At 29.9% G+C, this 24,193-nt stretch overlaps 4 protein-coding genes across 10 annotated transcripts; 2 read left to right on the top strand and 2 right to left on the bottom strand.

Moving 5' to 3' along the window:
- Window positions 1-121: 121 nt before the first annotated feature.
- Window positions 122-5,203, bottom strand: LOC118072213 (uncharacterized). The gene is made up of 6 exons (XM_035091940.1): window positions 5,064-5,203; window positions 4,546-4,900; window positions 3,427-3,693; window positions 2,257-2,589; window positions 1,951-2,181; window positions 122-1,044 (listed from the first exon to the last, which is right to left on the bottom strand). Exons 2-6 carry the CDS (start codon window positions 4,856-4,858, stop codon window positions 788-790), a joined length of 1,401 nt encoding a protein of 466 aa, XP_034947831.1. The 5' UTR covers window positions 4,859-4,900; window positions 5,064-5,203; the 3' UTR covers window positions 122-787.
- Window positions 4,749-9,298, top strand: LOC118072293 (beta-1,4-glucuronyltransferase 1-like). 3 transcript variants are annotated; one of them, XM_035092148.1, is made up of 7 exons: window positions 4,757-4,889; window positions 4,968-5,038; window positions 5,110-5,269; window positions 5,445-5,524; window positions 5,692-7,094; window positions 7,165-7,755; window positions 8,422-9,298. In XM_035092148.1, the coding sequence occupies exons 5-7, from the start codon at window positions 6,561-6,563 to the stop codon at window positions 8,629-8,631; spliced, it is 1,335 nt and encodes a 444-aa protein (XP_034948039.1). In that variant the 5' UTR covers window positions 4,757-4,889; window positions 4,968-5,038; window positions 5,110-5,269; window positions 5,445-5,524; window positions 5,692-6,560; the 3' UTR covers window positions 8,632-9,298. The 3 variants fall into 3 exon arrangements, with proteins under 3 accessions (XP_034948128.1, XP_034947951.1, XP_034948039.1); XM_035092237.1 differs by lacking the exon at window positions 4,968-5,038 and having other exon boundaries at window positions 4,749-4,889; window positions 5,350-5,524; XM_035092060.1 differs by lacking the exon at window positions 4,968-5,038 and having other exon boundaries at window positions 4,749-4,889.
- Window positions 9,299-9,989: 691 nt separating this feature from the next.
- On the bottom strand, window positions 9,990-14,066 carry LOC118072022 (wee1-like protein kinase). The gene is made up of 4 exons (XM_035091613.1): window positions 13,688-14,066; window positions 12,313-12,628; window positions 11,079-11,961; window positions 9,990-10,913 (listed from the first exon to the last, which is right to left on the bottom strand). The coding sequence occupies exons 1-4, from the start codon at window positions 13,932-13,934 to the stop codon at window positions 10,596-10,598; spliced, it is 1,764 nt and encodes a 587-aa protein (XP_034947504.1). The 5' UTR covers window positions 13,935-14,066; the 3' UTR covers window positions 9,990-10,595.
- A 993-nt stretch (window positions 14,067-15,059) lies between these two features.
- Window positions 15,060-23,077, top strand: subdued (anoctamin 1). Of its 5 annotated transcripts, XM_035095043.1 has the most exons (11): window positions 15,060-15,212; window positions 15,275-15,540; window positions 15,815-16,057; window positions 16,136-16,335; window positions 16,407-16,507; window positions 18,155-18,277; window positions 18,538-19,017; window positions 20,215-21,466; window positions 21,546-21,751; window positions 21,842-22,123; window positions 22,527-23,077. In XM_035095043.1, the coding sequence occupies exons 2-11, from the start codon at window positions 15,464-15,466 to the stop codon at window positions 22,839-22,841; spliced, it is 3,279 nt and encodes a 1,092-aa protein (XP_034950934.1). In that variant the 5' UTR covers window positions 15,060-15,212; window positions 15,275-15,463; the 3' UTR covers window positions 22,842-23,077. The 5 variants fall into 5 exon arrangements, with proteins under 5 accessions (XP_034950934.1, XP_034950899.1, XP_034950907.1 ...); XM_035095008.1 differs by lacking the exons at window positions 15,060-15,212; window positions 15,275-15,540; window positions 15,815-16,057; window positions 16,136-16,335; window positions 16,407-16,507 and adding exons at window positions 17,259-17,333; window positions 17,436-17,563; window positions 17,782-18,054; XM_035095016.1 differs by lacking the exons at window positions 15,060-15,212; window positions 15,275-15,540; window positions 15,815-16,057; window positions 16,136-16,335; window positions 16,407-16,507 and adding exons at window positions 17,266-17,369; window positions 17,436-17,563; window positions 17,782-18,054.
- The last annotated feature ends 1,116 nt before the right edge of the window (window positions 23,078-24,193 follow it).

Raw genomic sequence — 24,193 nt, forward strand, 5'->3', positions numbered from 1 at the left:
ATCTTACAATTAAAAAACAAAGCATAATTATTAGTAATGAGCTATCTCTGTTATTCGGAAATAGTGAATATCATGAGCTATTTTTCTTTGTAGAAAAAATCAATAATTCTTCTAAATTATTTTTTGAACAATATTATTTAAATATTACTTCAATAGTGTAAATGCGTTACCATTAGTAAAGTTCAAGTATCTTTTATGCTCTACACATGACCTATCTCGATCAATATTATGAATTATAGAACGCAGTAAGCTCTTGTTAACTTTCATTGCAAATAAAACGTTCGTGAATATAAAAAACATGAATCACTCTATAGACTATTCAATGATGTTTGGCGTATTAATGAAACTTTTTCAACACATTTTCAATATAACATTCGTATATAATATCTCTTTAATACATATAATTATTTAATAGACATATACAACTTTTTACACACAATAAATTATAAATATTAATAATTACATTTACAATAAAAAATATTTTATTCAGTATCATTAATTAAAAGATTTAAAAATAAAAAGAGTACTGTGTTCATCACAGCTCAATATTTGAACGGGTCTCAGTACGTTTTGTTGAATTTTCTTCTGTTAGAAGATTTTAAATTCAAGTCTTCTGATTATTCACGCTTTTTGGTGATGGTCCTTGATGTTCTTTATCTCATTTATACAGCAGGAAAACCGTAGCCGTGACCGTCCTATCGAAAAATCAAAGTCACGCTATGTGCTAGGCTTTTTCCAGGGTCAACTAGGTTGCCGTTAATATAATAAGGATTGATCGTGCTTTGCACTATGCTTCAGTTAACAGGCCGTATTTTAGTCCAATATTTGTAAGACTTTCCGTAGCAGACACTTGAAGTACTGCTACTGCCATAGCAGCTATCGTGACTGCACCTTCAAGATACAAACCATAAATTATTCTAACAGGACCTGAAGTTGTAGCTAATCCACCAGCTGCTGTGAAGTCTAAAGGAAACAACAGGCTTGCCGCTAATGGTCGTAACCTTGCTGCTCCAAATCCTATGATACCAAGTAGATAATAACTCACTGAAACAAAAAAAAGATTTTTTCTTATTTTTATGTAATTTTGAAAACAAAAGTGAGCGTATAAATGCATTTTAAATTTTAACTTTTCACTTTTCATTAATAGCTTTATTAGAATTTATGATTTTTTCTTTTTAATATGTAAAAATTTTGGTTTTGAATAATTGAAATAGTTCTGAAAATAACTCAACATTGCATAATACGACCAAATGATGTAATTTTAAAAGTAAATATTAAAATCCTTTCTACTCACGCTGCATAAAATTAGAACTTGGAAGCTTGATTATTTAGTTCATCCATTATTTTATTGACATAAAGTTATTTAATAATTTAGAAAAAAAATTTGATTTAATTTTATTTATGTTCATTAGATTTATTTTAAAGATGATAAGTTTTAGAAAAATGGTAGATATGATTAATTAAAATGAAGAAAAACTATTATAGGTCAGTGCTTATAACAAAATATTTATATCGATACATTCATTTAAAATAAATAAATTAATAAACACATATCTTCTTATTTGTTTTTATTGTATTCTGTTATTCTATTTATATAAATAGAGCTTTTCAAGCTGCGTGATTCCTACATCTAAATTATATGATTAAATCTCACATCAAAAAAAGTCTTTTCGTTTTAAGTTTAATTATGAACAGTCGGGTCATATGTGGATCAAGTTAGACGATTATTTCCATTATAAAGATTAATCAAAGAAATAAATTAAAATTAACGTTCAGCATTTTCGTAGGAATATTTCTTATGAAATACTTTAGTCGTTTACTCGAATAAAATTTTTTTCCTAAAAAGATTGGAGTAATGAGTATGATCAATCTTACTTTAGATCAAAGTATTCACATTAACGAGTTTTTTTTTTGAATTATCCACAAATATTTAAACTATGTATATCTTACCTCCAATAATAAAAGGCGTGACTTTCACCCATTTAGGAACAGGTAAATTTTCTGCGGTTTCCACATCATAATTAGACCCATATCTCTTCTTTGCAGCAAACCTTTGAAGGCGTACCGCAAGCAAAAGGCCAAGATTTAAAACAAGGAGGAAGTGGGCTGGAATTCCAATTGCAGCAAAAATTACAGCCACAGTTCTTCCAGGAGTAGTGCGAGGTACTGGTGCTCCGAAACCTACAATTTATAACGGTTCGATTGGATTAGATAAATCATCAATCGATACCGTACGTATGCAAGAAGATCATCTACCTAAAGTAGTAATTAATGAAACAGCAAAAAGAACACAACCGGGAAATGTCCACAATCGACCACTATCACCACCACCTTCACCATAACCAGAACTCACTGCTGCTAACAAAAGTTTCTCGTGTTTCGCAACATATTGTCGAACTTTATTGCTCCAAAGAGGTTCCATTTCCTCTTCACTAGCTTTTAACTGTCGAAGCTCTGTTGCTAAACCTACTGCGAGATCTTTTTGCATTGTTTTTAACTCTATAACTTGTTCTCGTTCCCGAGGGCCTTCTGTTGCATAAAATGCTGCTGCTCCAGCAATCGTCCAGAATGTGAGAAGCCATGCCAGACCTGTATAATCATAAAATATTAAAATTAGATAAAGTTTATTGATTTTAATTCTTTCATATTAAAATTAATAAAAAGGAGGAATAAATTAATCAAAGCTGATATAATAAAAATTAGGCCAGTCAATAGCTCCATCACTCGTACAATTTCTGGAGTTTTTAATATTAAATTTGACGTAGAAAGTTTGAAGTTAATTTATGTAAATGTAATAGTCTATTTTTTAATTTATGTAAAACTAAAAATGATTGAAGCTTTAAGTGTTTCAAGTTCCTTCTTATTATTATAACTTTTACTGAATTATTTAGACAAGTGTTTAAATGTTTGATTTATTACTTCAATTTCAGTTCGTTAAAATAATCACTACTTCAAAACATATGTCTGAAAAATTCTTTTTACAGTTTGGCAGAATTTGGAAGTTTTATTAACTTGGATGAACTTTTTTAAGTTTAAGATCTTTTGACATCGTAAAATTAAACACTTCTTCCTGTTTTCAATCATAAAGTTAATGGTTTTAATTAATTTTTTGCAAATATAAAAAAATACTTATTGTACTTCGTAGATTCAATCGTACTCAATATTTTGAATTACTAATGAATATAAAAAAAATTATCCAAACCAAAAATAAAAAAATAATTCAAATTTCAGTACTTGAAGTTGATAAAACAGGAGGCAGGAAAAGTATTTCAATAATGAATTAAGTCAATAATCTAAAATAAAAAATTCAATATTTATATTCATTCAACATATTATCAAGCAGTGTAAATAAGAGTAAAAAAAATAAATAATTATGACATGCTAACACATAATTCATCATTTATTAATGATATCAAAGTAACGTACCAAATTGACTTAGAGAAAGCCTTCCTAAAAACCTTAAGTGCTTCCAAAATTTAGCAGCAGGCCTTTTATTACTATCATTCTCTTCTTCATCAATGATGTCTCTCAACGAAGGAAGCACCTTTAGCCTATATGGACCTTCACATTTACGAGTTTGGATACCAATCGATTTAATAAGGGGATCTTCAGTATTTTGGTGAGTATTTTCTTCTTTTAGATCAACAGATAAGTCTTCTGATATCGTCCTCGAGTCGAAGGACGCTGGAGTATCTAAAACATAATGCATTGCAAAAGAAAGTACTATAAATACCAAGTGAATCACTGAATATAAACGATTGTATGCAATGTACTGAGAGTATTAAATGGTTATGTAGCATAATTGTGAAACCAATCGATTTTTTCCGAGGGAAATCCATGAAACTCCCACTTTCTATTGATGGTTATGAGTGACAATGAAAATGTTCGTGAATGATTGTATCAATGTCACATTAAATGAATTGAAAAAAAGTCATAATAAGTTCAAAGGGTTATGTATTGTTTTTAGAATGTTAATCAATATATGGAATTGCATAGATGATGGAAATTGTTTTTTATTAAAAATAAGATAATTGTAAATAACATTTAGGTTAATTTATTAATTGAATTTTTTTTCTAATAAAAAACGATTGATTAAAAAAGTTGTTTTCAAATTTTTAAGTGCTCAGAAATTTCATTTAATATTAATTTAGTAGATACTGGATGAAACTAAACAAAAACTCGTGATATATCATGAAAAAATGTGAAATAGATGATGAATTAATTGACATAGTGATTAAATGATAAAAACAATTGGCAAATGTCAATAAATCGAATTTAAACTACTTTCGACTTCTTTTAAACCCATTGTTGCCATCCTCACAAGAAGTACGAATTTGAGTGTCATTGGATTTACCAATAATAAAAAAAAAAAATTCAACAAAGTCAGTTGATCAATCTAATGCGTATGATTTAGATGTATGATCAAGTTGAATTTTAATCTAATAAATAAATAACTCAGTCAATTATTTCTATAGTCTATTTTGAAAATAGAATGTAAAGACAAATATTAGTGTGGGAAAATAAAATAAAATACAAGTGGCCTACCTGGCGCACAAACCACATCAGCATCATCATCGTCCTCTTCTCTCCTTTCGGTCATCTTGAGCTTCAGCTCTGTGACACGTGCACGGTTAATTCTCGTTGACGCTCTCGTGACGACTCGTGGATGTACAGAGTTTGCAAGACGCGCCAGCCGGTGCGCGCGTCTCTTGGAGGAGTTGTTGATGCCAGAAGAGTTTGACAAAGTAGTGCAAGTGTGTTGCTCAGGTGTAACATGATTACACGGTCTCGAGATAACATCCGAAACGTCTCTGAATGTTATTGTTGGTGGTGGCACCGGAAAAGCCGGTACCTTCATATGAATACATATAATGAACACTAAGAAACACGTAAGTCTTGGCTGCAATCAAATATAAATTAGAAATAAATTTTACGATCTTTAACTCTAGCTGATTATATGTAATTAGATAATCTACAGATTGAGTGTGATAACGTAGACAATGTTGATGATGAGTATTATTATTGTGGTTATTGTGAAGTAATAAAGTTATTAAAATACTTACTCGTGATGATGGTTCATAATTAACAAGTATTTTTTTATTTCCCTAGGTATAGATGACCGAAAAATCACAGGTGCGATGTGAATAGACGGAGGGTTGAGAAAGAAAGCAGTCATAGACGGTTAGAAATAAAAATTCATACCTTTGAATACACTGATAATGGCCATGCGCAGAATAAAGTGGGCTGTATTGCACGCGGGAAATTCTAGGTATGATGATGATGATAGTATGGATGTGTTTGAATTATTTTTAACACTTACTTACTCATAAAATTTATATCAATTTATAGATATGGATAAATGTCATTTTTCCAAAAAATTTATAAATATCCTGTGAATCATACTGATGAATTTAATAAATATTTTTGTTTAATACAATTTCTAGAAATTCCTGAAATAATAATGGCCAAATACAATGTTTAGTTGCATACCTTCTATATGGATCATAAATAATACTAAAACAAGGTAATTGAAATAATATATTACATTTATATTATTTTAATCTTCGCATTAATCTTACAGACTATGATTGTAATAACATTATACATTCGATAAATAAAAATAAAAATCATATTTTCAACTTAATTATTCTGTAGAAAACTGAATAATATAAATATAAAATATTATTACAGATAAAAGAAGAATGAAAAATCATTAAATGAAATGAACGAAAAATAAACATTTACTACTGTGTGACGTCGAGTATTTATTATTAACTGAAGGTCGCAGACATCTTTTCTTGACAATCACAAGTGATGACTTAAATTATGCAGCAATACAATATTTGGACTAATGATTTAATTTCTCTCAATACGATTTATTGTCATCAAAAGTATAATATTTAAAAAATATGGATTGGTTTAGTACTATCTGACTATTAAAATGTTTATAAAAGATTTTAAATTAACTTGCTCATGTAATCAAAAGTTTCTGAATGTGTTATGATTGTGTCCATCAATTTAGTAGGTCATTACTCTTTTTACTGTAAAGGAATTTTCGCTGTCAAGTTAAAAGGAATCGATTAAAGAGCATTTTAGCTGTAATTATCAGCATGCCGCAGAGCTTCCGGGCGTCATTTAATAGATGAACATGATCAAGAAATGTAGAAAAGAGGGATAGTTCAGTTACAGACTTTAATTAACTTTTATCGATCGTTTTTGAACAATGAAAGAATAAATTTTATGTTAGAAATCACTTTTTGACACTACTGACAGTTCATTTGAATTCTTGTCATAATATTTCTTCATAAAATTCTGCTGACAGTTATGAATTAAGATATTTTTTTGATTATTTCATAGTATAATTGTGAAGATAAAAAAAAAATCATTTGGGTTCTGAAATGTAACAACGTCGGCCCTGAGACTTGCGCTCATGTGGCATCGATTAGAAAATGCAAGCAAAGTAAATGAGGGTGTAGTGTCAGTGAGGGTAAAAAAGTGGAGAACAATTCATGGATTTGTGTAAAAGACTGAAAGCAAGTTCAAAATCATAATAATAAGGAATGCGTGCGCATTTACGTAGGTTGTTTTTTTTCCTAAGTTTCATCATTTTCTTCTTCTTTGGCATCCATATCTTGACAGGTCGAAATCTTCTACTTCCGGTCGATGAAGATGCTTCTTTAGTAAGCTCAGAAGGTCAGGAAAATGCACAATTCACGCTTGCGTACGCACCTGGTACATATATGATTGGTCATCAACCCAAAAACACCGCAGCCTGCATTTGGGACTATGGGTTACCATCGTTATTCTCTTATTCGGTCAATAATATCATCTGGAGTCCACAGCAAGGAAGAAAAGGACCATATAGGATCCTTCCATTTATCATTCGAGGTGTCGATCAATCTTTTGATAAAAAATTATTACCACAACTAACGTTGTGCACTCATGCAACAGCTGACCTAGTTTATAACATCGTGGAAATTATAAGAAGATGGGAAGGGCCAGTTAGTTTAGCTATTTTTGTACCAGGATATGATGCTGGACTTGCAGTTAATCTACTCGACCGAGCTTGTCGGTGTGAGCCAGAGATGAATAAGGTCAGAATAGTAAAAATACTTTTTAAAATTAACATTGATTATTTCAATGATTTATAATAATTTTCTTTAGCTATCCGTCCATTTGATATTTCCAGCGAATCATCCACCTGCCCTCAAGAACAATTGTCCAACTTATGGAGACTGTACTGCTCTAGATCTCCAAATAAATAGATCTGACACTGAAAGATTTCGTCTGGGAATGACATATCCTATTAATGTTGCTAGAAATGTTGCTAAAGTCCTAGCAAATACTTCTCGTGTTTTGGTGTCTGATATAGAATTGTTACCCAGTGAGAAACTTGCTTCGGGTTTCTCGGAAATGATTGATGGACAACCACCGCAGTATGGACTTGTATTTGTAGTGCCTGTATTTGAAATTGAAGAGAACGAACGACCACCTAAAAATAAAAAGGAGTTAATGATTGCAATGAAGAATGGTGTGGCAGTTTACTTTCACAGATATGTTTGTATACACTGTCAGAAGTTTCCAGGAATAACACGATGGATGTTGAGACCAGATCCAGGCCGAGTGAAACCTTTAATTGTCACTCGGAGAGAATATCCTCATCATAGGTGGGAACCACTTTATATTGGTACTCAAGAAGACCCACTGTATAACGAAGACATGTCCTGGGAAGGGCGCCAAGAGAAGATGGCCCAAGTATGATTTATTTTAATTTCACTTGACAATTTAAATTGGCCATGAAGTATTTCAAGTGCTAGGGAATCCACTTTAGTCATAAAAAAAAGCTTACGTGGTAAAGTTCGTTCTCATGTCGTATCGAATGAAAAAAGTAGATAAGAATAAGGTAACCAAACCAATAAATGGACGGTTAAAATAAGACAACCTACAAAAAAATGTTTTTACAATTAGATACTATTAGTTTTTATTTGTTAATTTTCAAGAGTCTCTAGTTTAAACGGTTAAAAAATAATGTAATGTTAATTTCAATTTTTTTGTAGTTATCTGTTAGTATATTGAACCTTGTTAAATTATAAATCATTTTTTGATTACAACAATGATTTTATTACTTTCAGTATCAATAATTTATAATATTTTCAATATTGTATAAATTTTTAAAAAATACCAATGTCCTTTCGTTTCAAATCATAATTTAAAAATCATGAGCATAATTTTGAGCTATTTAAAGTTTATTTGCAATAAAAGTGTTATTTCAAATTTTATTCAATTTAAATTTAAAAAAACTTTTAAAAATGTTTTAATTTTCTATTACTGCAACATATTTATAGGCTATAAAATGAGCATTTTAACATTTATCATTAAATCATTATCAATAATTACTAAACAATTATATTTTTTTTTCAGATGCTTGAAATGTGTCTTTTAAATTATCATTTGATAATTCTCGACGGGGCCTTTCTAGTCCATTCACCAGGAATAAAAAGGAAGTTAAAAAAAATAAATGCATCAAATATTTATGAACATTCTCAGGAAAAAAAGAACGCTCAAATATATCTAAGTATCACGCAGAATTTGCTCAAAAAATATCCGACAAATAAGAAATGCAGACAATAGAAAATTATCAGGTTCCTATTAAAGCATAATAGAAAAACATAATAATAGTTAGATATTTTTTTAAAGATAGAAGTAAAATAAAAATAAAAATTATTTTATAGCTTCTTATAAATAGCTAATTTAAATATGTATCTACTGAATTCAAAGTATTAGCAATATCTGATAATAACGCCTTTATTGCTGTTACGCACATAAGACTATTGTCCAAACAACATACAAATAAATTAAGGATTTAACTCATAACAAAAAAAATGACTTAACTAATATTTCAAAAATATTAGTAACATTAGGACATTATTATTTTTTTTTATTCTTTCTTTTTAATAAAGTAATAAAATAAAAAATAATAGATGATGGTGCTTATTGAAAGATAACAATTTATTGTTCGCCTAAAAAAAATGGCATAATGCCGCATGCAGCGTTTCCTTGCCACTTGCCTGGGTTCCACCCTCTTAATGGCAATTTAGTATTCTCACTTTTACTTATTTTATCGCTCAAGTTTATCTCATTACCACCAAATAACATATTCACATCTGTTAATTAACCAATTGTGATATTTTATACACTGCTAGTCTTAACTTTTAATACATTACGTAGAATAGGCTGATTATTTAGTAAAAGATGGTATATTGTTACATGCTTCCTGTTTTATTGTAAGCTATTAAAACGTAATTAATAAAAATAAACAATAAAACTGATATTTGTTAAACTAACAAGAAAGAAAGATTGACAGAAAACTTTTTCTTGTTGTTTGAATATAATTCTGATTAAGAGAATATAAAAAAATCCGAAACTCAATTGATTTTCATATGTGCAATTAAAATATAAATAAATGTTAATGTCAAATTGATATAGAAACTGTAGCAATACATTAATCAGCCGAATCGTATACATAAAAAATTGTTAATGGTTAACAGTTGACACGACTTAAGAGTAGATTGTATTTCGCTGTAATTATAAATTATTTTACATCAATATTTATTCTACAGTAAATAATATATATTTTTATGTATAAGATAAAGAATGTTATTCGTAGACAAATGACGAAAACAACTGAGACTCTTAAAAATACTACAAAAATAATTTAATTTAATTTTATAAAATTTTTTTTTTTATGTTATTTGAAAGTTTTCAACTGTGATCGTTTTATTTTTGTATACAAATGTTTATTGTACGCAGAGTAAAATATATAGTTTACGATTTAATTGAAATTTTAATTAAAATATGTCAGTATTGTAAAAATATTCATTATAAGAAATACTTAGTATAATTGAAAATGACTGTCATGCAAAAACAATTACTATACTGAGGTGTATATAGAAATAACCTTTGGCAAAAAAATTTAGTATTTCTCTTGGTAATATAAAATGATTGTTGGTCGTCAAAACTCAAACGAATGAAAAAATATTCCAAAACTTTTCATACTATTACTTATAAAGATTTCTTTACAATTAATTATATTTATTGATTATTATTTTAATGATTGAAAAGTAAATCAGTGATAAGTTCGATTTTTCTCTAAACGTGCAAAACAAAATGTAAAAATACTCCGATCACGAATAATCTATTGAATTTAAAACCAATAAATTAATAGCAAACATGATGATATTGTTTCATGCTAAATAAAATCATGAAAACGTATTTCAATAAAACTAATAAACGATAAAAAAAAATTCAATTGAACTTAAGAATTTAATTGTTTCTTAATATTATTATTTTTTTTGTTTTTATAAGAAAAATTAATTGTTGTAAACGAACGACTTATTCCTATAATTTTTTTTTTCTATTCACAGCTTAAACATTTTACTCTGCATACATTCCTACTTCTTTAAATTTGATTTCGCCAATTTTTTCATTTACTACTATATTTTAACTTAATAATTAAAATTAATAGGATATCACATTATAGAAGGCACAATGCCTTATTTTATCACCTCATCCCGAGCATGACTCGAAACACGACTCTAAAAATTTGTTGTGCTACTACTACGATTAACTTTTTTTCCTATGACCCGTGATGATGTTCGATTTGGAGTCGGTCTCAATCTGTAACCACCGGAATTACTAAGAGAATTATTGATAGCCGTGACATTGGGAGCCATTGTCTTAATACATTTAGCCGCTTCCTGAAGTTGCTTCGATAAAATCTCATTTTTGAGTTTTTCTGCATTCAACTCTCGACGAAGTTGGGCTTTGGTTTTATTTCCAAAAGGACATAAAACTCGATGTTGAATTAAGGACACTGCTGATGGTCTTGTTTCGGGGTTTGGATGAATCATAAGCTACAGAAAAAAAGTACATATTAGTATGTTGAATCATCAACTGGATTAACGTTACTAAGAACCGGTAAAAGATGAATTAGTTCGTTGAACTTTGATTCAGACTATGATATAGAAATAAAATTCAAAAAAATTTATAAAAAAAAAATAGATAACTATTAAATTTACCTTTAATAAATCATTGAGATCACGACTATATTGAGGTAGTTCTTTGAGGTTTCCTTTTCTGATTTCATGCCAGTCAGGTCCATTTAATGGCAATGGACCACCGCCACCAGCTTCATAAACTGTTAAACCTAACGCAAAGATGTCAGCTTTGGTGAGATGTGTGAAGTCTTCATGTAAAATTTCTGTCGGTAGATATCTACAGTCGCCTTCTTCAACTTGTGGGTTTGTAATAGATGTTACATGACCAAGGTCACCAATTTTGTAGGTAATTTCTTCTTCAACAGTTTCTTCTTCGTCAAAACCATCGTCTGCGGAGTCATAATTTACAGCATGAAGTCGTTTTTCTTTAGAAATAAAAATATTTCCAGGTTTAATGTCCATGTGAACCAACTGCATACTATGAATATACCGTAAACCTTCGGCAACGTGAAGAAGTAATTGTCTTAATTCTGCTTCAGAAAATGTTCTTTTTTCTTTTTCGAGGTTTATGATAGCATCTGCCAAGCTTCCTCCATTACAATACTCATTTTGTATTATCATGTGATTGTCTTCCGCCCATGCTGAATAATAGCGCACAACATGCTGATGTTTCCCAAGAACTGCATGAGCATAAACTTCATTCAATGCATTCTTTTCATTCGCACTTCCGGCTACTGGTTTTATGCTCTTTTTTATAGCATAGGTACAACCATCCAGTCTATTTATGCATTTGTACACAGAGCCAAATTCTCCTGTACCAATGAGTCCTACTTCATGAAATTCTTGATGATACCTTGGTATGTTTGATTCCTGTAACGCAACGCGTTTTGTTGGATGTTCTACTTCATTGTCCGATTCTTCTGAATCTCCTAGATCATACTTTGGTATTCGAATATCAGGGGATCTACAACATTCAATAGAAAAATTATTTAGTAATTATTTTTTTTAAAACAAACCATAAATAATATAAAAGAATTTAGAAACAAAAAGAGAAGTTGATATGAATTTATTCAGATTTTTTTGTTAAATTTAATTATTAAAATAACAATAACAACAGATAAATAGCTTGCTTTGTCTCTTTTTGAATTTTCAACTTCCTCAATTAACACAATACTAAAAAAACAACTATTTTCTTAAATCCTTAAAGAAAATAATAATAAAATGAAGAAGTATTTTCCGAATAAACTTATTAAAAAAATTAGTAAGAAAAATAAATTTCACTAATGAGAGTGAAGAAACAATTTTTTAATCTTACCCATCAAGACTTCGCTTCGACCTACTCCGTTTCCTGGCAGTGAGTAACATTCCATTGGGAGTAAATGGATTAACATTGGCTGCGGGTCTATCGGATTTTTGACTTGAAAAACATGCTACAGATCTTGGTTTATCTAAGGGGAAAAGTCTTGAGCATTTAGAGGGAACAGGTGTGTGCATAGCACTTTTTTCTATTAAAGTTTTAGGAGTTGTTGGAGAATCAAATAGCCTTAAGGCTCTGACTCTCTTATAAGGTGGACTGCAAGCCATTGAAATTCTCGACTGTGGTCCACTGTCTCTAAGAGGATTCCTAGGGCCTGTGAACAAAAATTACTTTATCAATAAACAATTCAAATATTTTTTAAAAAATATGTTAGTTTATAATATAAATATTCTTATTTCTATTTTATACGAGTGCAAGTGGCAAAAAAAATATTCTAAAAATCTCAAACAATTTTTTGAACCACAAATACACTCAGCCATTGCTGAAAATAATATCTATTAGTTATTAAACAAAAAATCCATGCTCCGTTTATGCTGTGGTGGAATTTTTTGAAACCAAAGAAAAAAGAATTAGTTAGAAGAAAGAGTAGATATTTATTGTCCTTGACTTTTAGATCCTTTATATTTTATGCGATCCTTTCTTTTAACAGTCCAATAATTCTCTATGTAATCAAGTTGATACCAGCTAATGGCAATAATGAGTATTTTTATTAATCAATTCGGCTCAAAGGCTTCTTGGTTGGTACTTGTGACAGGTATGAAACAATTGGCTCGACACCTTTGCATAATCAATTGTCCACACCAGATGTCAATAAGTCCTATAAATTTTGAAATGTCTGCAGGCAAAATTTGAAGAACACTTACTCGGAGAATCTTGACCCATTACCGTTTCGGTCAATGAAAAATCCATTGTAACTAACAAATTTACTAAAAGCGTTGAATTATCTTTTTCTACACATAAAAATCACAATCAATCAAATTCACTAGGCGAATTTTCAATTTTTTTAGAAAAATAAAAGAATAAAAAAATCAAACGAAAGAATAAATAAATGAAAGAACACTGATTTAAATCACCAAACCAAAATAAATAATGAAAAACCTTGATAATTGAAAAAAAAAACACTCTTATTTAAATCACTTGAAAAATAAAGATTAAATATATAAATGAATAAATAAATAAATAAATAAATAAATAAATAAATAAATAACGCCAAACAACACACTTAAAAATAAAATCCCTGTGAACAAAAAATATCTTCGAGATGATGAGCTAAATAGAAAAAAAAAATTGGGGTTTTTTTAAAGCTTATGACGCAGGTAAATGGTATGTGTATCACAAGGCGAAGATAGCGTCCATAAAACGATGGACTAACCTGTCACAACGATGGCCGGAGTTTTCTCGATACTGTCGGATGGGCTAATTTCACTATCACTGCAATCCATGACATTGCTAAATGATAACTTTCTTCGCTGTGGTGATGGTGAAAAATCTTCTGCTGATGAATCAAGGGGATCCTCTACGTCGCATCCTGAACTATTTGTACGACAGCTGATGTTGAGTTCTTCGTCTTCAATATCATAAGCATCAAAATTGAGCTTTTGTGCAACGTTCATCTTCATTAAGACGTCATAGATAAATACGCGAGTAAAAAACGAATTTCATTAATACACAATTATATTAGTCAACTATACACTGATCACTAAATTTTAAATATTTTTCCAGAACACGTTCATTCAAACACTACTCATACCACGCTATGTTCGTTATGGCGGGTGGTCTGCTGCATTTTGAGGATATATTTTTGTAACCAATGAGAAAACGTTTTATAAATGGACTTCTACCTGAAATCTTATGTAACCTGTTTTCCTATTGGCTGTTGCTAGACACAATGGTCAATGTATAACAGTGCCATCTACAACTCATATTTGTCGACAACTGGATGATTTTCATCAGACGCGTCTTTCTTTTTCTCTCTCTTTCTCACTTGCCTATCTCAATAGTGACCTTCCTTTCTTTCGGAGAATACAGAATCTCTTTATTCTACTTTCTAATGTTGACCATCCTCCTCTATTTTAAATCTCTCAGGATTTTTCCATTTTCAAAATATTCAAACTGTTATCCTTTAATCTCCCATGGCTGTATCAATGTTTTAATATTAAACATTTATTCAGTTATTTTTCTAAATTATCATAGAAAATAATTTTTCATTAATAATAATTGTTAAAACATGTAATTTTTATTTTTTTCAAACATTCTTTTGTTGTAAATTACCACGTGGCATCAAGAATAGTTCAAAATTTTTCATTTTAAGCTGAAAATGATTTATTTATTCATCAAATTTTTGATGTTTTTATAACTTTGATAAATTAAATTTTATCTAAATACAATTGGAATAATAATAAACAATATTTTTTCTCGAAGCATCATTTTTAAACCATGTAAAATGAAAGTTACTTTCATTGTTGCTCACAAGCATGTGATTTCCATTATGTTCTTCATGTTTTCTAACAATTATATTGTAATTGTAAGTATTACGACTATATTTTTCTTCTAATTTTTAAAGTATAAATGTTAAATAATCATTTACAAAATTAAGATATATTATTTGATAAAAAAAACCTACATTAAAAATCAATTTCCTAATCTATGTCTTATTATCTTTTAAAATTAGATACTGAACATTGCAGCTTCAAATTTCATTTACATTCTTGTTTTTTCAAGTTTACATCAATTACTCCGCTAAATAACCAACCAAAATTCCGATTCTAGCGAGTGAGTTTTGGGAAGCAGATTTGCCGAGAGCATACGCAGTAGGGTGTGCAAAAGAATTTTTGTTGGAGCAGCTGCAACCTGTAGCATGCGTAGGGCTACGACGGCTGCATCAGGCAAAAACATAGGTAGGAGAAGGGAGAACGTAGGAGCAACTTTATCGTAATATGAAGCATGTTTGAACTTGTAGAGGGGGCCTACTGATGACTGCTCTTGGTCTAAATCTAAAATTTCAGAGTGGGGAAGCCTTATTCATTTACGTATATTGAAGAGAGTAAAAAAAATACAAGAGAACTCTAGCAAGACAAACTAAACACATAGACAGCCATTGTTTTTATCATCTGCCACATCACAGAAGAGTTGTTGATACAAATAAACGATGCAGGACGATGTAGGAATCACGATTACTGGTGAAATGGAGAATAAAGAAGAGCAAAAAGCTCAGAAACAAAATGGGTAACTTTATTTATATTCACATTTTGATCTACTCCTATTTTTACTCCGATTTTCCATATGTTTACTATAGACAACCTAACCTCACTTGAGTTCACAACTGTATCTTTTTTATTTATTTTCTTATTACTACACTTGGCAGGTGTTATGAGAAGGGAGATAAGAATTTGATAGTGAATTTATCCGAATTGTTATCAAACTTTAAAATTTACTGAATCATTTACTATGTAAACAAATCATTATATATCTAAATAATACTTTTTTCTTTACATTTCAGGTTTGATTTTCTACAATTATCACAGCTTCCATTGACTCAATTGAATCAATTAGGATATCCGCAAGCTCAAGCATGGATTCAACATAGAAAAGCTACTCTTCGGCCGTGGAGTGTGTTTTTAAATACGAATAATATCAAAGCTCCTCCTAGTATATCTAGGTTTAGCAAGAGAGTGATGAAAAATATTGAATACTTCCAAAGCAATTATTTTTTTGTATTTATTGGTTTGATTATTTATTGTTTGTAAGTATACTGATCATTAAATAATCAATAATTGTCATCAACTGGTCTGATATTACAAACAAATTCTGTTTTTTGCAGAATTACTTCTCCATTACTATTAATAGCAGTTGCTGGATCTTTAGGTACATGTTATAAAGTATCTCAAAGACATGCCAGGCATGAATTAAAAGTATTAAACCACACTTTAACGTTGGCACAAGTGTATATGTTAATTGGACTCTGCTTTTTACCTGTCTTCTATCTGGTTGGAGCTGGTGCTGTTCTTTTTTGGGTGTTAGGTAAGCTTAACAATTCTTCAATCATTAGAAGAGAATCAAATGATTCAAAATTTTTTTTTATTTGCATACAGGCGTATCTTGGTGCTTGATACTCCTTCATGCAGCTTTTTACAATATAGATTCTGTTCTATGTCCTGGAGAAGATGAATTAAATGCCTTAGTTATGCAAGAAGTGTAAAATGATAATAGAAATAATTAATTTTCATTCATACCATTGATAATCAACCATTTTTGGATTAAAAATCGATCAATCAATGGTTATATTCAATTATAAATAATTGTACCTTAATATGAAATGAATTAATTTTTTGTATTAATGAATTTTAATATTTTAAATACTGAAAAAAATTTTCGAGTAGTTAAATAATATTATAAAACTTTTAATATATACATTTATTTGTAAACAAAGCAATAATAATCATAATAGTGATAAATAAAAAATAGTAATAACAAGCATAAATGAAAATATTATATTTCGAAAATCTGAACCTTTCATGATAAAAAGGAAGTCAGGTGACGCCTATGAAAGAGACCAGGTGTTACAGGACTCAGCGTACCAATCTGCTGATCTTCAATTTCAAGCAAAAATTGAGCTCCTCCAATCAGATACTAGCAAAAGAAGTTTAAAACCCAAGCGTCAATCGCTAAAGTACACCTGCTCTTTCCTCGACTTTTTTTTAATCTTAGTTACCAAATTTACTTCGTAGAGTATCATTAATTTCAAACGTTTTTGCAATTTTTTTTAGACCTAATAAATTTCAATATTGCTTGAAGCTATCATAAGAATATCATTATGCAGATAATTCGTATCACCCGCTTCAAAATATGATCGCTTATTGGATGTAATTTAAATATAGCCGCTAAAATATCTCGAATGACTCTTACGAATCAATAATAATAAGCAGCTGTTGATGCAGCATTCACTTAGCAATCCAGTAGCACGCGGTGCGTGGATACATGAACAGTATTCGTTTATTTAAGAGAACTTTGCACCATGAGTGAGCAAAATTAAATTTATTTATCTTAATATCTATGTATATAGATCATCTATATTTATTTTTAACTTATTTTCTTTTTGATTCCAATGATTATTCTTTTAGGAGCAAGAAAATAACGATGTAACAGCAAGTAATATTATATTACCACATGGTCGGGTTGGTACAGAGTAACATCAATCATCTACTGTTTTGGACTCTACTCCTTCATTATCTACTTCCTTTTAGCTAGTGTAAGTGAGCTTTAAATATTTTCTAGCCACAAAAAATGTATTGTACATCATTAGGATTTTTCTTTTTTGAAAACAAGAGTACTGCAGCTCTTCTGGTTTTATTTTTGGTTACATCAAGCCTGTGATGGTATTACTCATCACAGACTCTCAAGTGTAATATTTATATTTTGTAACATCGTTCTGGGTATTTGTGTGAATACAATGTTTTTTTATTGCAGTATAACGACAAAATGGAGGAAGAGGAAAATGATAAGACAGAAATAGTTAGTAGAAGGAGTCATAGTACATCCCCAAGCATTTATCGTTCTGCTACTAGTAATATTGATAATAAAGGTTCTCAACAAACAATCTATCAGAGTTTTCGAAATACAATGTATGAAGATGCTATTAGCGTTGATATGACAAACGGAATAGTAAATTTTACCTCAGGAGATGATTCTTCGACATTAAGAGGCACTGAGGAAACAGTTCTTGAAGGAAGTTGTGAAGATGTAAGAATAAATTACACGGAGGATCAATGATGGTAGATTATTTTCAATTTCAAAGTGATAATTAGAGTAATTACTAAAAGTTAATATTATATTCCTTCAGTTCGCTCAAGATGATGGTACATATTTATTCTTTAGAGATGGAATTAGATCTATTGATTTTGTTCTCGTGTGGGATGAATGTGATGAGCAAGCAATAACTCCCAAGTGTGTTTATTATCGTAAGGTAATTAAAAAGATAAGTTTTTTAATTATTATTTATAATTAAAAATTATCAGGAATGTTAATTGCAAAAAATAACTATCAATCATGGTGATTTGCAAGGTTATGTCGTTATTCAAGTATATTTTTTTTTAACTTTCAACTTAAATATCTGAACAAAAATAATTTTGCAAGTAAATAGAATTAATTAGACTTATAATAAGTAATCTTTTGGGTTGTATTGAACAGTCTCCTAATCCTATTTTTTTTTTTAATTATTTGTAGGTTTTTGAACGAAATCTAGAATTTGAAGGATTGCAGTTAGAATATGAACCACCGGAACCAAGCGGCTTAAGATTTATTAAAATCCACGCACCACGGGAGGTACTAAGGCGTTACTCGGAAATATTAAAGTTAAGATTGCCGATGAAAGAGTTAATAGGATCGGTAGCGTCATCCCAACCGAGTAGTACAATCATTCGAGAAGTGAATGGATGGATAAAAACGTTCATGAAACGTTATTATGTAGATACTACGATTTTTCCGCCGATGAAACATCGATTCACTGCAGTCTATAGTAGGGACAAAGAATATCTTTTCGACCTCGATGCACCAGAATTTTTTACACCTGCAACACACTCCAGAATAGTACAATTTATACTTGACCGCACTAAGTTCACACAGGACAAAAATGATGATTTTGCATTTGGAGTTGACAGATTGATTTCTGAACATGCTTATACTGCTGCCTATCCTTTGCATGATGTGAGTATTTGTTATTTCTAGTAATATAATGCTTTTATTCAAATATATATATTTATAAATGGAAAAAACCTCAACACGACAGGGGATGTATTCTAATTTTGTGAAAAATGAATTTTATGTTCATTGATATTTATCATTTCTATTTAATGTAAATGAATCTTTGTCCTCTTGATACTGATCTACAATTTAAAAAATTTTTTATTTTATAGAATTTAAATTCTATTAAAAATATTTAACAATTGTTCAAAATTTTTTTTTCACTTATTATTTTATATTTATTCGAATACGGACGAGATTGTGCGTAGTTTATGATTCAGAATAAAAAAAAAAGATAAAATTATTTATAAAAAGAATCCTAAATCAAACCTGTTGACACTTAAAAAAATTATAAAAAATGGTCCTTAAATTTCGAGTATTTCTAGTACTTCCTTTTGGGAATAGTATGCATATACATTTTATTCAAAGACATTTTTTAGGTGGTAAATTCCAAGAAAATCTGACCATGGGTTTCATGCTGTTTGATTGTTCTCAAGGCATTTAAAATCGGAAAATCTTTGGGGAATAGAATGAGATCTAATACAAAGATGAAAGTGGACAACGTTTAAGTTGACCCATAGCATATATAAAATCTTCTTCACTGCAATCAATCCCTATCGATTTATCTGGTATTGAGATTCATAATCCCACCCAAGAAAATTCGGTTGTAAACTATTTTATTTGTTAAGAGGATTCCTATTCAAGAGCATTTCTCAATTAGATGAGAATGTAAATAAAAGTTGTGCTCAAGTCAAGGTCAAAGTACAATGATACTAATGCTGATCCAGGCAGAAAATAGCAAATACTACAATTGATGACCTTTACCCAATTTTAGAGATGAGTTACAACAAAAGTCATTGCTTTTTGGATAGCACATGAGGTTGTCATTCACCTTGGGACCTTTAAAATTTAAAAGTCCTGATCATAAACCTGATTCCCAATGTCTCCAAGGTATTTAAATTTATCCTGGTCCCACATAACCTTTAGGACAGTTATTTATCCTCATCCCTAATTAAACATTTCGAAATTTTTCAAATGCCCATTTAGTTTATGTTAAGAGTATTAGAGTACCGATATAATAGCTATTGTTGTAAAAATAACTGTAGGCTTACGGACTAGATAATAAACTCCAATCATAGAACATCTGTTTTTTCTTTACAGGGAAATCTGCGGACTCCAAACTCTACAAGATATCTATTATATACACACTGGGCGAGTCTTCAAAAGTGCTTCCATTATCAACCCCTTGATTACATAAAGGAATATTTTGGAGTGAAAATAGGTCTTTACTTTGCCTGGCTTGGATTTTACACCCACATGCTGGTACCAGCTAGTGTTGTGGGTCTATTTTGTTTCATCTACGGCTGTTTTACGCTGTATTCCCACCAACCTAGCGAAGATATTTGCCATGGGAATGATTCTATACACATGTGTCCACTCTGTGACCATATTTGCGGTTACTGGGATCTAAAGGACACGTGCCTTCATGGACGATTAACGTATTTGTTTGACAACCCATCAACAGTTTTCTTTGCAATATTTATGTCCCTATGGGCAACGTTATTTTTAGAATTATGGAAGAATTATTCTGCAGAAATTACTCATCGATGGGACCTAACCGGTCTTGATGCTCAAGAAGAACACCCACGACCTCAATATTTAGCACGTCTTGCTCACGTTAAGAAAAAAGCTGTTAATGTTATTACTAATACTGTGGAACCTAAAGTTCCTTTTTGGAGTATGAGACTGCCAGCAACAATTTTAAGTTTTTCTGTTGTATTATTATTAATTGCTGTAGCTATGGCTGCCGTTCTAGGTGTTATTTTATATCGGATGTCAGTTTTAACAACTTTAAGTGTTTATGGACATGCAACACTTACAAGTAATGCAATTCTCTTCACCACTGCCACCGCAGCATGCTTGAATTTATGTTGCATTGTTCTATTTAATTGGCTTTATGTATGGTTGGCAGAATATTTAACTGAATTGGAACTTCTTCGAACACAAACTGAATTCGATGATAGCCTGACTTTAAAAATTTACTTGCTTCAATTTGTAAACTATTATGCATCAATATTCTACATAGCATTCTTTAAAGGTAAATTTGTGGGACATCCACGCACTTATAATAGATTTTTTCAATATCGACAAGAAGAATGTGGACCGGGTGGTTGCCTTACTGAACTGTGTATACAACTTAGCATTATAATGATTGGTAAACAAGCGATGAATTCATTGTTAGAAATGATATTTCCATTATTTTATAAGAGATTGAATACTTGGAAAGTACACATGACAAAGACGAAAGATGAAACGGAAAGGTTGAATAATAGAAAATTTTTACCTTGGGTTAGAGATTTTAAATTAGTTGAATGGGGACCAAGAAGTTTGTTTCCAGAGTATTTAGAAATGGGTAAATATTCTTTTATTATTATTTTTAATAATTACTTCTTCCAATTAAATAATTGAAATTATTTTTAATGATTATACAGTGCTACAGTATGGATTTGTTACGATTTTTGTCGCCGCATTTCCATTAGCTCCACTTTGTGCTTTATTAAATAATATATTCGAAATGAGATTGGATGCAAAAAAATTGCTGACTATGTACAGAAGACCTGTAGGTCAACGTGTTCGAGACATTGGTATTTGGTACAGAATTTTGGATTCTATTTCGAAATTATCAGTCATAACGAATGTAAGTTGTAATTTAATTTAATTATTTTAGCTCAATAAAAACATTGAGTCGAATAGAAACTTTTATTTTTAATTTATTTATTTTTTTCAGGGTTTCATAATAGCATTCACTTCCAATTTTATACCAAAACTGGTCTACCAATTGACTGTGTCTGAAAATTATTCATTAGAAGGCTTTCTGGATTACTCACTCTCGAAATTCAATACCTCAGATCTTGAAAAAGAGATCAAACTCACCGAAAACACAGCAAATATTGAAATCTGTCGGTATCCTGATTTCAGAGAGCCACCGACTTCTCCAAATAAATATAATGTCACAACGATGTATTGGCATGTACTAGCAGCAAGACTAGCCTTCGTTGTTGTCTTTGAGGTAGTTCTTGGCTTCTTGATTTATCGACTATGTAATAAGCTTATTTTAATATAACCGGATATTAGAGAAAGAGAAAGAATCTAAAAAACTCATATTTGAATGAAAGCTGATTCCGGAGTTAGCAAAAAGACGACAAAAAAAATGTTCTTTTCTCCTTTCACAGAATTTCTTTTATAATGAAGGTCATAAAGTGAAGAAAATCTTAGAAATCATTGAAGAAAAGAAACGCATGTGAAAGGAAATGAATATTTTTAGTTCAAAAATAATATAAAAAATTTTTAAGTATTGAAAAAACTCCATGAAGGTCTTTTACATAAATTTATGTAAAAGGAAATTCTATTTTATTGATAATACAATAAAAATTCCGAATAAAATTATAATTATCTCTGCTTTTTACTTACAGAATGCTGTTGCAGTTGTGATGATTTTGGTTCGATGGTGTATACCAGACATGAGTCCTAAACTTCGTGATAAAATTCGACGAGAAACCTACATAACAAATGAAATAATTATTCAGCATGAAGCATTGAGAGCTTCTAATCGTAATCCTGATGAGCCAGAAATAGTTAGAAGACGAACTTATGTATGTGAAAATGCAGATCGATGGAATCGTGTGATGAGAGATTCTATGTCAATGGCAGATTTTGACTTGGAAGTTCACGGAAGTCCAGCAATTGCTCCAACTCCACCTCTGCGAACAAGACCTGCTGCGCTTTGACATGTGTCATTAAATATGTTGACATTACGATGAAATTTATGATGTTAAAATTTTAATGAATATCTGCACATATTAGTATTGAATGTAAATAACGAATGATATTATTGACATGATGCAAATTAATTTTTTAAGTGATAAAGTGCTAATCCGTCACTAGTCACTATTGAGATAGATAAAATTTATGATATACACTTATATATATATTTTATAAAATACGTACTTAAAGATTTTTCATTATTTATATAAAGATATATTTTTTCGTTGCTTTATTATAGTGATTATTGGTTTAAATATATTTTTTTGCATCTACCTCGGTAAATAAATATATTTTGATTCTGACACTAAATAAAAAAAAATTATTTCATAACATTTAGTATTTTCAATCTTCCTTTCTCAATTTATATTATAATTATTTCGATATTTTATTATGACATTCAAAGAATGCTTAAAGAGTTATAAAAAAAAAAGTTCGATTAAAATTTAAAAAAACGTCGATAATGAACAGAAAGAGGATCCTATAATATCGATAATGTTTTTATCGATAGAGCATAATTCTGAGAAATCCATTTTGTTCTAACACCAGGTGTCGCTAGTGTGTAAAGGTGTAAACAAACTCATTTAAACAAGTGCGTTTGTTTTAACGGTTCTTTTGTTTTATTTATTATTATCATAATTGTTTATGTTTAATGTAGTGAATGTGCATATGTTTTAGTGTATGGTGTTTATTTTATTAGGAATAAACTGTGTATTATAAACAATATTGTGATTTCAAATTAAAAGACGCTCTGGAGTGTTAATAAAAGGAGTCAAGTTCAGGATTAAGGCTCCAAAATGTAGCAAAACAACTAAAATTGGATCTTCTATTATAAAATAATTTAATCCTGTTGAAAATGAAAGCAAGATGATGATCATCACTGGTAAGTTTTTAAAAACAATTATTTGTGTTTTCAGAAACTTTTTACAATATAAATGTCATTGGATTCTATATCTACTCCATTTAATCCAACTTTTTTATTCGTTTCAATTCAGTCCTCTAAAGAACAAATGACAAGCATTCTTATTAGGTGTTATGAAAAAACTATACTTATAAGATGATATAAAAGATCTCAATTCAGGTTTAGAAGCAGTTTACTCGAGTGTATCAGTTAATGCGAAGATAAATAAATACTAAAAGTTACACAAAAAATTTAAAAAAAAGAAAGGTCTTTATTTGTCAGGTTAAATAGTTGAGCAAGAAGTGAAGATTTTACAGAAAGAAATATTAAATTAATCTAAATATTCACTACTTAACACATCCTAATAAACCAATATTACATTTCCTGTGCTATTCAACTAAAGGATTGTGATAAGAA

Source organism: Chelonus insularis, unplaced genomic scaffold (genome assembly GCF_013357705.1).
Source record: "Chelonus insularis isolate UGA/USDA-ARS -01 unplaced genomic scaffold, ASM1335770v1 contig_116_pilon, whole genome shotgun sequence".
In the NCBI taxonomy this organism is placed as follows: Eukaryota; Metazoa; Arthropoda; class Insecta; order Hymenoptera; family Braconidae; genus Chelonus; species Chelonus insularis.